Here is a 15,124-nt window from a genome sequence, read left to right as displayed (position 1 = left end):
AGCAAAGCAGCTGACATACAACATTAATGCTTCAAAAGCACTCCAAATTGGAATAAAACTTGGAAAGATGCACAAAACAATATTCATGACCACAGGACCATACAGGTTCACCAACTACTTGGTGCCTACATCAAAATTGCTAAAATAACAGCTCTTCCCAGGGAGACTTGTGGGGAACGATTGCCTAAACATTATTCATCGCCTGTTCTTGGGAAAAGGATGGGGAGAGAAGGGAGGAGGATGAAGGAGCAAGCGAAAAAGCCTACAAAAACTTTTCCTCTGAAGAAACGCCACTTTTAAAGATCACTAGCAGCTCCTAACTTCATAGCACAAAGGTATAATACTCCTGTCAGACGGTTACAGCCACCCCAGGACAAAATATAATCCAGATATCGACAAGCAAATAAAATACCTTGGCTTAATCAACCTTGTAAAAACCTCTCGCACTTTTTATCCCGATACTGCAGGATACTGAGACTCACTGTCACATTTAATTTGCCATGGAAAGTGGACAAGACAGAAAAACAACTATTTAAACTATTTATTTTTCACATATTTACGAGGAAATTTTACTCCTGCATTTCGATACTTCGCGTTAAAATCTCAGTTCAGTCCCGCAGTGTTAAAAGCACAATTTTCTCAATGAATATATGTGCAAAATCTACTTACATATTTTTACTTCATATCACATTCAAGCAAAGCCCTTAAATAGGATTATTTTAACATTTAAACACTGGTAGTCATGCTATTATTAATATTAAAATACTTCACTAATATATTGAAAGAGCTATGTAACACATCTCCACTAGATTAAAGACAGGAAAGTTCTAGGATAAAATGCAAATTCCAGCTGCTTCTTATAGTACCACAGTTTTAGAGCTCCCTTCACCAGAATATGTTTGGATTCCTTTTACTCCACCTGGATTTGCAGTGCCTAATATATTATTAACTTGCAGTTCCCCTGGTTGATCCACTAAACCGGGTCTTAAAGTCTTATAAAATCTCTGCTGTTCCACACAAAAGCCATACATATACTTTTCACCATAATTAACATTTAAATTAACAGTAACGCAATACACTTGTGTAGTCTTATCAGCGTAAGATCACGTCACAGAAATGGGAAGAAGTCTGAAATAACAGTGAGACAACCTCCTTTTTTAAATGTTTTTTCCATTAAAAAAAAAAATAAAAAACAAACCCAGAATTAAAAACAGCCTAATATTTCAGATAAAATAACCTAAATGCACCACAAAACCTGCCAGGGAACAATACATGTGTTTTTCCCACTTTCTTCATCGTATGAGCAAACACAAAACTCCCACTTTTCTTCTTTATTAGTGTGCATATATACACTCAAAGAGAACTGCAATCCCTTTAGACTGTGATGATGTCATATGTTGTAAAATCTATAGTATTAAGCTGCAATCCAAACCAATCTAGAGAGATAAGTAACTACCCACAAAGTTAAAGAAAATGCCAGTTTTTCATGTTGCACGTGCTTGAAAAAAACCCCAAACAGTGCTCATGTTGTTTGAACCTCCAGTCGGTCCAGCGCCTGGCCATTTATAGACGCAATGACCACATCTCCATAAAGTGGTGTTCTAAAAATTTCATCTTCCTCTCCCGATGCACCACTGCCAGAAAAGAGGCATCTGCAGAGGGTGAGGAAAACGGAAGGGTGAATACCACGGCACCTACTGGTAAGACCCAGAAACAGGTGGATTAAATAAAATAAAAAAAGGAAGATAAGCATCTTATGAAGCCCTGGCACAGGCTGCCGAGGGCAGTGGTGGAGTCGCCTTCCCTGGAGGTATTTAAAAGACGTGTAGACGTGGTGCTGAGGGACATGGCTTAGTGGTGGACTTGGCAGTGTTAGGTTGATGGTTGGACTTGATGATCTCAAAGGTCCCTTCCAACCCAGACAATTCTGTGATTCTATGAATAGAAGATTTTACAAGATTAAGAAGGCAAAGTCCAAAGATCAACCTGAATGGGGTCATGTGTGAGTAAGTCTGCTCAGGAAAAACAGGAGACAGGATTGAGGCACCAGGACTCGGGGCAGGATGGCACATGCAGCAGCATCTCAGGAATTCACCTCGGGAAGCTAAAAAAGAGGTGGACTGAAATAGCTTACATCAGAGAGAAAGTAAAGATGTTCAATGTCAGGTACTTTTCTCAGAGGTTCAGGACAGAAGATGTGTCACTCATTACTGTTGATGAATTTCCCCAGTGTCTGGAAGAGCTCTGATGGGTATGAGATGGTTTAGAGAGAAAACGCCTCTACAGAGGTGCACATCTAGAGACGATAACTTGTAATTCCTGGGAAGTCTGGGCAACCAGTGAGGAAAACAACAGCTATGCAAGAAACTGAGGAAAAGCAGTTGTCCTGGGTCGTGGAGTTAACTGTTGGGATCAACGGTGTACTTCACGTGTTTTAAGGAGATGGCTTCACACAGACGTTGCCTCATCAGCTTTGATAGGCTCAAGGGCTGAAGTTTATCTGCACAACCGAAAGGACGAGCGACGTGTTCTTTGAACATGGTCCTGTGCTTAGGCTTTATTTTCTTTTTGTTTTCTTTCAAAGCTAGAATTTGAAATGAAAAAGAAACTGACGGGTAAGTACACTGTCTCGCAGAATTTAAAAGAGTTGAAACAGTGCAGGAGAGGATACTGATGCACAGGAATTTATTGAGCCAGAAGGAAGTTTCTAGTCAGATATAGGGATAGATGCCAAATATGGTTTTATTTAACATCTTCATTAATGATCCAGAATTAATTAAATTTGCAGGTGACATTAAAGCGGGAGAAACTGCCCAGAGAAGTAAAGCATGAAAGAAATACAAAACGAGCTTCCAAGATTCATAGACCTGCAGTACAAAAGGGATCGTTATGACAATCTAGCTTGTTGTCCGGCTTAACAAGGGCCAGAACGCAGCTAGATTTAATTTGGAAGAATGTGAGATAATACTGTTCGGAGGGGGTGGGGGGAGAGGGGATTATCTACCGCATTCAGTATTACTGGGGAAAGGGAAATTGAGAACACTAAAATACTCTGAGGGATGCGTGAACATTAGCAAATTCAAAGAAACTTTGGAAAAAAAAAAATCCAGTACCATTTTGGCTGCATTGACCAAAATGCTGCACAGCTGAACAAAGGTACTGAAGCTCACCTTGAGCTAACTATAGTAACTGCACTTAAAATACTGAGTCCAATTCTCTGGTGGAGAAATGTTGACAAATAGTACTTAAATCAGACAGGAATACAAAGAAAAAGGGCGGGGGGGGGGAGAAAGAAGACCTAGTTATATATAGTTGGGCAACAAGAGAACAAGGGGATGGAAGTACGAGAACAATTGCTAAAGATCAGAAAGCTCTTCGTACCAAAATCTAAAAATAAATGTTCACTGTGTAGTGCACAGAATTTAAAACAATGCCAAGAAATTATAAAAATATACAACTAGAGAGATGACGCAACTCTAGAAAAGTCTCTGCAAAGGAATGCAGAAAGCACTGTGCCTTCCACCTCCAAATCCCACAGGATACAGACACGTACTTCCAAGTAACTGGATTTCCAAGTAAACCCAACTTTTACCCATCACCAGTTCTTCGTTCATTTTATAATTAGCGTTCCCACTTTGGTGTCAAACGAGAAAATTAATATGAAGGGGCCAATGAGATGTAAAGCTATGATGGGTGGTGTTGGCAATTAGTCCTTGGTGTATCGTTCCGGTCCCTTCTCCTTTTGGAAGAAGTGGGGAAGGGGCATACGTACGACCATGGATTGAGGCGAGTGAAGCACGAGGTATTACATTAGCGAATGATTAAGAGGAAGCAAAAAGTAATGAGGCTGAGCAAGTTATCTAGAGCAAGGTAACGAGGAGGGATGAGTATTCAACACACGAGCCCGTTCTGGAAGTGGCCAACGCTCGGGCTGCCATCGCAGCCATCCTCCTCTCTCACCCAGTAGCACGGCTGAGAGGGCTGGGCACGAACCGAGGAAGGGGATGCCTAGGCGGCACTTAAACTAAAACACCAAAAAATGAAAAAGGACACACGGCTGCGGTGCTCTGGACTGCCTGGTAATCGTTCATCATTCCTCTGTCTCTTCCCGTTAGACGATCCTCCCAGACTGCGCGCGCTTCAGGACACGGCACTGCTGTGTGACTGCCACCGCGATGCAAATGGAGAATAACAACAAATGGTAGCAAGTGAAATAATGATGCCAGTGTACGCTTGTCAGCTTATTTACATAGGTTGAGAGCAGCCCAGAGTGTTTATCTGCTCTGTGTTAAAATGGGCATTATATGCATATAAATATATATGTGTATATATGTGTGTATATACACAGACGCACGCACACTTTTTGTACGTACGTATCGGTAAAAGCCAAACATCATCAAGAAGGTGCGCCCAGTACAGCAGGTGGTGACACTTATTAAGAAACTTTAGTATTTTTTGCTCAACCCATCATTTAATTTCCCTACTGCCGCAACCCCTCACCGCGGGATCTGCGATCCCTGTGGCTTCCCACCGCAAGCCGAAGCTTCTGCCTTTCAGAAAGCATTGGCAAAAATAGGCCCACCACTTCCAAAAACAAGCAAGGGAGGGGAAAAAGTTGTTTGCAGACACCCATGTTTGACCTGGTTTTGGTTCAAACTCAGTGCTTCCAGCGCTCAAGCCACAGAGTGAGCCCGGAGTCAAGGGAGGTGCCAATTCCAACAAAAATTAATCCAAACCGGGTCCAATTGTTCACGGCTGACAAGACGCACCTGCACAGGCTGGCTTTCACGGGAACGGGGACTCCTGGGTCGCACCAAGGACTGGTGGCCCCAGCCAACCACTCATGTAGCTCTTGCCATGCGTGGGTCACGCTGGGTAGCAGCTTTGCCCTCGTCCTCCTGTTCCCGAACCGGCCTTCCTCGTCCAACGGTGAGAAACCTAATTCCGCCCTAAATTTATTCATGACCAATTTTAATCCATTTGTTCCCGTGCCAACATTGTTCTTTGGCTTACACGGCTCTCCCTCCCCGCTGTTTGCTCTCCCGATGTATTTGCAGAGTGCCACCAATCCCTCTAAGCTTCCCTTGGCCAGGCTGAACAAGCCATGCTTCTTAAACTCTGCTTCTGCAGCAAATAGGGAATAGACGCCAAACCTCCCTCCCTTTTCTTCAGTCGCTACCAAAGTTAATGCGAGAGCATTAGCAGATTACACAGCTCTTATTAAGATTGATAAGCCTGGAGGGTGTGTGTACCGTTTCTGCGGTTATATCGATTCTGGCGCTCATGGGAGGTAGGACATCTCCATGTGGCACCACAGCATGGCACGTCCGCGTATCCTTCTTCGTTCCTAGTAACACAGGCTCTCCATCGCCCTGAGCGTACCGACACCTCTTCCACGTATCTCTTCCGGACTGAGTTAATCTTCCCGAGTGTCTCAAATTATCTCAGATTAATCTCACCAGCACGCTGGCCAGCATTAATATTTCCCCTTCCTGGGACAGAAGGAGCGAACGAATCGCAGGATCGCGTTTGGCTCTTTTGTCGCGTTATCAGATCAGTCACTTACAGCCATCAGCGATGGGGCTGCACGTCCAAAGGCTTCTCCATCCCTGCTGTTCCTGTGGATGAGATCACTCCTCATGCACAAACGCAGATGACTCACCAGTCAATGTTTAAGTGTCCTGAAGTTTGTATTCTTTCCTTTAAGTCCTTAATTATATTAATTCCTTTAATTTCTATTACTGCAGGAATTCTACTTCTGAATACCAGCGGTGACTTCACCACTTCATGCCAGAAGCCGATTTCATTAGCGCATACTTGCTTTGTGTGCCCATGTCAGCAGCAGAAACGCTAAAAGAAATTCGCCCCAAGGCGATTGACCCCAGTCCTGTCCAATCCTTTTTACACGACCCACTGCTGTTTCTCCATTAGCTCCTCTTGTCCACCCTCGTTTCTCGTTTGACCTTTTTCAGATGAACGAGCATTTTCCCAAGAAGCACAACAAAGTACAGCCACGATAAATAACCAGTTGGAACTAAGATCCCGTTTTTACTTTTAGACTTATTTTTCTGAGTGTCCCTACCGAAGCCAGACCTGACCCAAATTGGTGCTAATGTGAATGTACAGCACAGAAAAAGGTGAGACCTCGAACAGGTAGAGTTGGGCGAGATGATTTGTTCTAAGACTGGACATATAACCCAAGACAGAATCCCATACTGCTCTCCCAACTGACACTCAACATTTAAAGAATGCCCTCTTTTTTTTTTTTTCCTTTTTTCCAGTTTAATGCTCACAAGGCCTCGAAGCACAGCGATATTCTGCTCTGTTGGCAATAAGGATCTTGGTCACCGAGGTGTTTTGCTTCTCAGCTGTCTACTCCCAGCTCTCTCCCGCGCTTCCTACAACCACCACAGATCTTGTGTTATTTCTGCCACCCATCAGTAGGTGTATTTCGATTTAATACGTCAGCCAGGGGAATTAAGAGTTGCATAGGCACAGTACCCGCTCTATGCTCATCAATTCTTGAGCCAAACTAAACATAAAAAAATCAGTAGATAAGATGTGTTTATATAAGTACATATAAATAAAAATCCAAATATAACAAACCATTCAGTCTGAAATTTCAGGAAATTAAATCAATGAAAAGCTAATGACAGGTTCACAGCCCAGTCATTAAGGCTCTTAAATTGCATTTTTTCTGTGCCAGAATACCGATGCAGCCCCGGAGACCCCCAGGTAGCTCGGCAGGTGTCCGTTTATCATCGTTATTATTATGGCACCTATCAGCTCTAGCCAGGGTCAGGTCCTCCCGTACTCGGCACAACGCAACAAAATGAAGTGGCAGCGTATTGCAGAGCGTGGCTCAAAATGATGGACCTAAAATTATTTCAAATGGGCAAAATTGGCTGATTTTGACAGAATTAGGATGCTACAGTGGATACAGGGATTTGAACAGTGTGTTTTAAGGGATCTCGTTTTAACAAAGCTGCCTAAAAATACACACACACACTTTTATCCACACCTTTGTGCAAATTGTCAATATATACATCCAACGTTATCACCAACAAAGACCATAATGAATAGTTTTTCATCTGTGCAAAGACAATGAACCTACTTTCCTTCTCCTAATTTAATTATATTACATTCCCCCGTGTGCTTTGTATTTTTACAGCAGTATGAATGCCGTAAGCTGGAGATACCACTACTGATTCTCACAATTTTGTCACGACTCCCATGATATTTGGTGTTTTTTTTTTTTTTTTTCTTAAAGATGCTATTTAAGTAAAATTAAAACAAAAAAGCAACAGTTCTGGTTCGTAAGGTGCTGAGGCAAACCTTAGAAAACGCAAAGCCTAAGGTCTCAGGAATACAGGAGGCAAACAGAAGAAATCTTCAACAAAATCTTTTTTTTTAAAAAAATCTCAGGATACTGAATACCTAACTGACAATTTTGAAAGCTTAGATTTAACAATTCTTCTCGTGATTCCGAAATGAGTAGTTGCCATGTGGTTTTCACAATGATGGACACGGCGGGTTTGACATGTCACCGTGCATCCCAGGACCACCCCTTCTGTCCCCTCTACGTGCAGCCGGGCCCTGACGCCGTAATTAGCCCTGCAGGGGATGGCCACGGCGCGCAGGTAGGCACGGGGGCACAACGCGTCTTTCCTCCTGCGCGGGCCTTTCATGCAGGCAATGACAAGGGAAAACATTCTTTTTAAAGCAAAATAATTGTAAACCCACAAAATTTGGCAGAAAAAACTCAAAGGAGGCGTTGTACCAGAAACTTATTTTCTGTAAACTAAATATAAAATTGACTCCATCAACTTGAAATTCTCACTTTCTGTTAAATTTCATAAAATTATTATAAGCGAGGAGTTGGGAAAGTTCCACAATTTACCGTCAACTACAAGAAGCTGCTTCTGAAAATAAATCCCCGACTACACTGTGTAGAAGTAAGGAGCTGAGATGTGTTCATGAATCATGGCTCCAGTTTTTCAAAATCAGTAATTAGTGGAACACAGTGACCCAACAACTATTTTTAGTGCTGTGTGTTCAAAAAGTAATTTACGTGTAGATATTATTAGACGCACATTTAATTTCAAACCACAATTACACAAAGTTTTAATTACTAAATATTAGGATACATTTTAGCATATGGTTTATGATTAGCATTTGTAATTCAAGCTATAAACAATACAACTAATTACATTTATTGGTGGGACTTTACTTCCCACACACGTTCAATCACTTCCAATTATTCCCCTCGTAATCTATGACCCAGCAAGGTACAGAAACCGTGTGCCAACGTTGCAGTAACTGGGTAACACTTTCTGTGCATTCGAGCACCGTATTACAGACTCACCCCGTTTTTCTTCACATCTTGCCATCGCAGGCATGCAAAAATGTAGATTAAAAAAAGCCGCAAAGACCAATAAAAATGTTAGATGCCATGGCACGCGGCTGAAAATTGCAGCCAGGTTTTACCGGTTTGTTTAAGGAAGGAATTCCAAGCCACAGCCTGATTTTTACGGTGAGACGAAATTTGCAACAAAGACCAGGCTTGGCCACCAAGGGTTTTTAAACAAAAACGCTCCTACTTTTTAGCCCCGATTCCACATGAGGTGGTCGTGTTTGCCCTCTTTTCACTTTTCGAATTTCCCACCAAAGCGCACACCACATCCCAGCGCTGGACCGGGCAAACCTGCCGCTTCCGTGCCGGCTCCTTTAGCGGCTGCAAACCACGGGGCGCCTGCACCCGTCCTGCACCGGACCAAGGCTGGACACATCCCTGCACCCCTCCGGGAGCACGAACGACCACGGACGAGTCTGTGCTCAACATCAGGTTTCGTCGGTTTTGCCTGCGGAGGGCGAGAGCGCCAGGCTCCCGCCGAGAGCCCCGCGCCGCGCCGAAGCGATGGAGACCTCGGTGATGGAGACGGCTGCAAGCGGTCGGGACAGACCCTCGCAAAGCGCATTTAAAAGATACTCGTGGAAAACGCCCATGTTTTTGGACTTTTTTCTTTTTTTTTTTTTTGGTTGCTTTCTTTCTTTTTCCCTGCAGGCACAATAAAACGCAGAGGGCGCAGGCAGAAACCTTCCCCCCGAATTAAAGCCATATGCTTCACTCCTGCAAGAGGCACGGATGCCGACAGAGCAGCTGTGCAACAGGTCTCCATAACGACTGTAACCTCCAATTTTCTGAATCAGTTGACCCAAAATTCTTGCATAGCAAGCGTAGAGGTGGTACGGTTGCTATATGGTGCAGCTGCTCTATCGCCCTCACCATCTCCCCCACAGCAAAGAAAGTGAAGTGATCGAATATGTATTTGTCATAAGACAGTAATTGCCCATCAGCTGCTCCATTTCTGTTTTTTTTTCTTTTTTTTTTTTTTTGAGCTCTCTGCAATTACTAAGTGCCATATGGATATAAAGTTGAAGAGAAAGGCGATCACAACAAAATAAAATCTTACAAATTAATAATGTGAAAAAATAGTTCAGGGTTTATTTCAATGATATCATCTCCAGTGTGCGCATTATTTAATTAAACTGCTTTCACTGCAGCTCAGCTACCAAACCACCTCAACCAACCAAAACCAGGTGTTAATATCCTTTGATTTCTTTAAAAAACAATCGGGCTACGTTAAATATACTTCTCAGGCCTAGTTTTGCATGACAGATATGTGATGTGCCAATGGTTATATATTATATTCTTCCTCTCAGGCATGCATCTCCTGCAGAGACAGCAGACTACAGAAGCTGACCCTCACTGAGACCATCTTGTCTCTCTGACAAAGCTCCTTTTTAACTTCTTACTTACTGGTTGCTTCCTGCGATGGATAAAAACTTTAGCTCAGCTTGTGATAATTTCACAGGCCCTGAGCACCCTGACCCTGGAAGCCCCGAGGTCAGAAGTCAAGTCTTGTTCTGAAACATCTGTGTGCTTCATATTAAAGTAGAACAAAAGTGAAGAAATATCCACCAGTGTGACAAGAGAAACTGGCAAAATGGGAATGACACGTTGGTCATCTGTTACCCATGCCACCCCCAGCCATTGGCTGAAACGTGACGGAAAAACTCTCCAAGCCTCCTTCCAACTTTGTTTAGGAAACGCTGAGAAAGGTCTCCAGGCGGTTTTTATTCCCGCCCTGTGCCAAGTGTTACGGATCCGTAGGCGTCCGGCCACCCAAACAAGGTGGCTTTACAAAAGCCACAGAAATTCTGCCCACGCTTCACTTCGCGCAGGGGAGGCGCGTCAGAATAAGCTGGGCTGAAAGATGGGGCAGCTGAAAATCACAGCTCGGGAAAGCCAAGACAGAAGAGATGCTCCCCACCCACCCTCCACCGCATCCGAGGAGCAACAGGCACACGCAACGCAACACGTTTCTTGCCCGAAGTTACCAATCTTCACTAATTTGGCCCCTCAAAAAGTTTAGTTTTGAGGCTGTTTATTGACTTGGTAATAAAATACTTGTGGAAAATTACCAGCTGAACTGTTCTCCAGCCTCAAATCTGTACATATCGTACCTATTTTAAAAATGCTCTTCTGGAGGCACAGGGAAAATAAAAAATGGCCTTAATTTCTACAAATGAAAAGGGTTAACAAGTATCTTATGTTCTTAAAGTACTACAAGTGGCCCTGCTCTGGATTCTTCTCGCTACTTAGAGCAGCACAAGGTTAAAACCGAAACACTCATGCGGGCTTTTTCCTAACTAAGGCATTCATCTCACATTCAGGCAGGAACCACTTTTACTGACTTTCAGTTAGACTAAACTAACGTGTTACAGACCAAAGATGTACCTGTACGTCTGCTGAGCCCTGCGTCTATAAAACCAACCGCGATATGTTCTGCAATTTATGTTTTCACAATAAACAGGACTTTATTTTTTTTTTTTTAAATTTCTTCAATAAAACACATCCTGATTACACCAGCACGCCACGGTGAAGCGAGGAGACTATGGCTACGCTCAATGAACGGTATGCAAGTTCAACAGGCAACTTCGAATACCACGTGGGGTCAAAAAATTTGCCTTTATCGAAAGGGGTGAAAGACTGAGAAACTGCATGTTCAGCAGTCCCCGCATCGGGGGTAGGGCAGCTTTACACAGAGCAGAGTCCTCTCCACCTCGCATCACTGCAGGATTTAACCACAACGGCTGAAAAAAAAAGCCTTCCCAGTGACTTCTGCAAACCTTTGTGGAAAAACTGCAAAATTGGGTAAAACCGCCGAACTTCCCCTCATGTTCAGCTCCGTATCTATATACGAGGAGGTGTATCTGTTAATGTGACTTTGCTTTAAAACCGTTCCTCCAGGTTCTCAGTCTTCACCTCCCGTCTGACCATTGGTTCGGAGTTGTTCCTAAACAGCTGCTCGCAAGAAGGTGATCTCAAAGAATTTAGAAAATCTGTGAAAGAATTCAGGAAAGAAGGCAACGGAAAATCACACTTACCAGCTCTACAAAGGCAAGTCCACCATAGCTGTGAGCAACAAAGAACACGTTCTCTGCAGCTGACTGGGAAATAAAATGGTCCCAAACATAAATTGCATGTTCTTCAGGAGATCCATTATCCTGCAGAAAGAAATTGCGTTTGCGACAATTACCTTTTAAAAACTGGCAATTCTGTCTAAAAGCAATGCGTTCCTATATGTTAAGATGTTTTGTTAAAACAAACCTCAAATGAATATACTCTAGTGTCAAAAAAAGAACGGATTCATTTGTCTAAATAAAAGAAATTTAAGATTGCAATTTAAAGGCAGTAAAACTGTTGCTTTATTGTGGCTTATTTTAATAAATACAACAAAAATTATGCATCTGCAAAATTTTGTCTAAATACGATGATGGCAATTCAGCTAAACGGAGGCATTCAAAGAAATTATGAGCCACTGCTCTGATTTTCATTCTTTTGACAACTCTTTGTCAAATGTTTGTTCACTGATGGTTTGTTTAAAGTAGTTAAGCCTTAGTCTGATAAAACAAATAAAAACAAGACGGAACAATATGAATATAATTTCCGTCCTTACAATTTTTTTTCATATTACGGGCCAACGGAAGTCTGCCAAAGATTAAAATTATGGTATTTGCAACTACTCTTTTAAATGCCGCTTTTTGCAAGGGTGGACTATGAGCCTCACAGGGCAGATGAAACACCTCCTGACTGCTTACGCATCAGCCGTCGCTTTGGGGTCTCGGGTGGGGAGGGGGTGCTCCTTCTTAGGACTGAAGATGAATTTGAGGATGCCAGTCACCGTCAGAGCCACAGGAGTGATTTACACTGATTTTAGTGCGCTCTCCTCAAACATCTGGATGTGCACTCCCACCTCCACCTTAGAGGCTCTCGTAAAGCCCCGCACCCACCCCCTTACCCGCCCTTCTGTATTTTGCTTATTCCTCAGGTTGTCCACGTCGTAACTACAAATCTGCCCCGTCTGAGGTGACACCAGTGAGATGCTCTGCGGGGTCGCCTGCCCCACCAGGATGTCACACCTCTCGTGCAACACCGCGGGCGCTTTCCTCTTGTGCTGCAAAGAGGCCATCAGTCAAGGTCACCTCACTTCCTAAAATTTGCACCCTTTCCCCTTTGCTGTGCTCCACCGACAACCTCATCCCCCCAGGTGACCCAGACGCGGACCACAAAAGCCCCAGTTCCTTGGGGAAAATAAGGTAAAAAAGCCACCGGCAATCAGAAGGCGCTAATTACATAGTGTGAATTACTGCAACTTTACCAAGAACGCTGAAGTGGTTTAGGTCTCAGTCCCATTCTGAAACTCAGTTTTGGGAATTTAAGCTCTTACGAGTGTCTAAAATCAACAGGAAGACAGACAACTAAATAACGTGGTGGATTTAAGCTTTTACGTCTATTCCCATCCCCCGTTTCCTAAATAGGAGTGAGATGGCTACAAATCTTTATGGATCTGGACCCAAAGCTTTTAAAACAATTATGTGCTTTTAAAATTTTTTTCTCTAAGGTAGCAGCGATTAAAACATATTTATCAAATTTTCCAAAAAGCACTGAAAGTATTCTTCTTCATCCTGGCCAGATTCTGCTCTTGATTGACTATGACAGAACATGGTTTCAACTAATTATGTATCAACTATTGTAAACCACCTCGGTGTGAGAAAGGGCTTATTTTCTTTCAACCTTGTTTTGAAATTTGATTGTAGACATAGGTAAAGGAGGTAGAGACTCCTCCCTCTGTGAGGAAAGAGGGAAGTTTGCCAAAAGAAATTTCATAAAGAAAATATGATTGACAGACCAGTTATTAAGATATAGCTGAAGGACAGCTTGAGCTGGAGTTTCCTATGGAAAAGTGATGTACTCTGCTTATGACACGTATGGAAAAGGCACATTAAAACACTGCAAATAGTTTTTAAGTGACTATTTTATTTTAAATAAAAAAGATTTATTTTGGTTAAATATGCAGTAGATAATATCGTTGTTTTTAAATAGCAATGTTACCATTAATTCTCTTAACGGCAATTTTTGTACAGGTACATAACCCTGTTTTAACATTCTGGCAAAAATAAGGGCTTGTTTCTGGTTCACATTGCATTTTCAGGTGTTTTGCTTTTATTATTATATGCGCTGCGGGGAAAAGCACACGATTTTAGGGTTTCCCCAAGACTGAGACAGCAGCAAGAAGCTTCCGAAGGATTCAGTAACTCAGCCTGAAAAACCTTCCACCAATTAAAGCATAACCAGCGGTCTAGTAAACCAAATCATTAACTAAGTTAACTAACTACCTAAAGACTCGATAGGATTTTGCGAAAGCAAACAGAAACGAGCCAGAACGAGTTAGGTATAGACTGTAACTACGGTTTCCTTTGTCACTGGTGAAAAAAAACCCACCCATAAACCGTCAGGACGAACCGCGCTGCTGTACAAACTCCGCGAAACCCTGAACAAGGGAAGAAACGCACATACGCGCCAGGAGGAGTTCGGAGGAGTCGTGTGTGTTTAGAGGAAAAGCTTTCTTCAGTGCATCTGCTTATTTCCGTGCCCACCCCCACCCCCCCAGTAACAACCCCCTGTTTCAAACAACTCAGACGGGGAACAAACCGGCGCCGTGCCCGTACCAGCAACATCTGTCTGCAGCAGCGGGCAGCGCCGACGGCGGGATACGGCCGGCATCCTTAGGATTTGGGATTGCACCGGGTCCGCGAGGACACGGGGATTAACCTCCTCTGGGTCAAATTATGAGGCTGGATACCGCGGTTTCGGTGTGAAAGGCGACAGTTTCAGGCAGCTGTTGCTTTTTGTTGCTGCAAAATACCATGCGCTGATATACCACCTTGTTAAATTATTTGGTAAAGTCGGGGGGGCCCCTCTTGGCCATGCTGTACTTAATTATCCACCCGACTGTACGGAAAGGAACGGAGAAATCGCGCTCTGTGCCTCTGAGGGCAGCTGAGGCTGAATGCACGCTCATTTGTGAAACAGACGGAGATGGCAAGGTGCTGGGAAAAGCCGAACTTAAATTTCCAGCTGCTGGAAGCTGGCCGTCGGTAACCGGTAATCCGACGTCTAAATCAGCAGGCTGGTTTTTCGGAGGTGGGGAAGTCATAGCTCCACGTGGGTCTTCGTTCCTCTGAAAATCTCCTCCTTCCCCGCAACAGAAGTAAAAGAAAACCAAAACCAAAAACGGAGTTTTGAGAACCATGTTATGTGGAAAGGCTCTGTGTGATGCTTAACCAACGCAAAGTGACCCAAAACCGGCCACTGTCCCTCCCGACGCCGGCTCCGCCGTGTCGCAGTGGGGAAGGCAGCGGGGGGCTCCAGGCACAGGCGGTACAACCTTCACCCCCATCGCGCGAAACCGTACCCGCCTCCAGCTGTCATGGAATACCCTCAAGTCAGATTTACCCTTTAACTCACTAATAAATGAAAAGACGTCCGTGTCTTTTCCCTTATAACTGCTTATTTCAGTTCTTTTCGCCAGTGAAAACAGAGTGAATATACCTCATTTGCCATCAGTGACGACCGAAGCTACGGAGACGATCAGATACCGCACACCTCTCACACTCGCACGCAGCAAATCCCACCGAATATTGCCTCGGACATAAAGGCGGTTAAAATAGTTTCAGAAAAGTACTGCTGAGGAATTTTAGATTGCCGATGTTACAT

General features: G+C 43.5%; 1 protein-coding gene across 5 annotated transcripts in view; it reads right to left on the bottom strand.

Moving 5' to 3' along the window:
* Positions 1 to 15,124, bottom strand: part of ARB2A (ARB2 cotranscriptional regulator A) — a 273,602-nt gene that overhangs the window by 106,099 nt on the left and 152,379 nt on the right. For 4 of the 5 annotated variants that reach the window (XM_082497496.1, XM_082497498.1, XM_082497500.1 and 1 more), the window contains one exon: positions 11,452 to 11,571. The exons of the other annotated variant lie outside the window; for it this stretch is intronic. In XM_082497496.1, the coding sequence (XP_082353622.1) occupies positions 11,452 to 11,571 (120 nt within the window). The remainder of the gene's footprint in view (positions 1 to 11,451; positions 11,572 to 15,124) is intronic. 5 annotated transcript variants of the gene reach the window in all.

This window comes from Vanellus vanellus (assembly GCF_965231255.1).
Source record: "Vanellus vanellus genome assembly, chromosome: Z".
NCBI classification, from domain to species: Eukaryota; Metazoa; Chordata; class Aves; order Charadriiformes; family Charadriidae; genus Vanellus; species Vanellus vanellus.
This window is presented reverse-complemented; position numbering and strand designations above follow the sequence as displayed.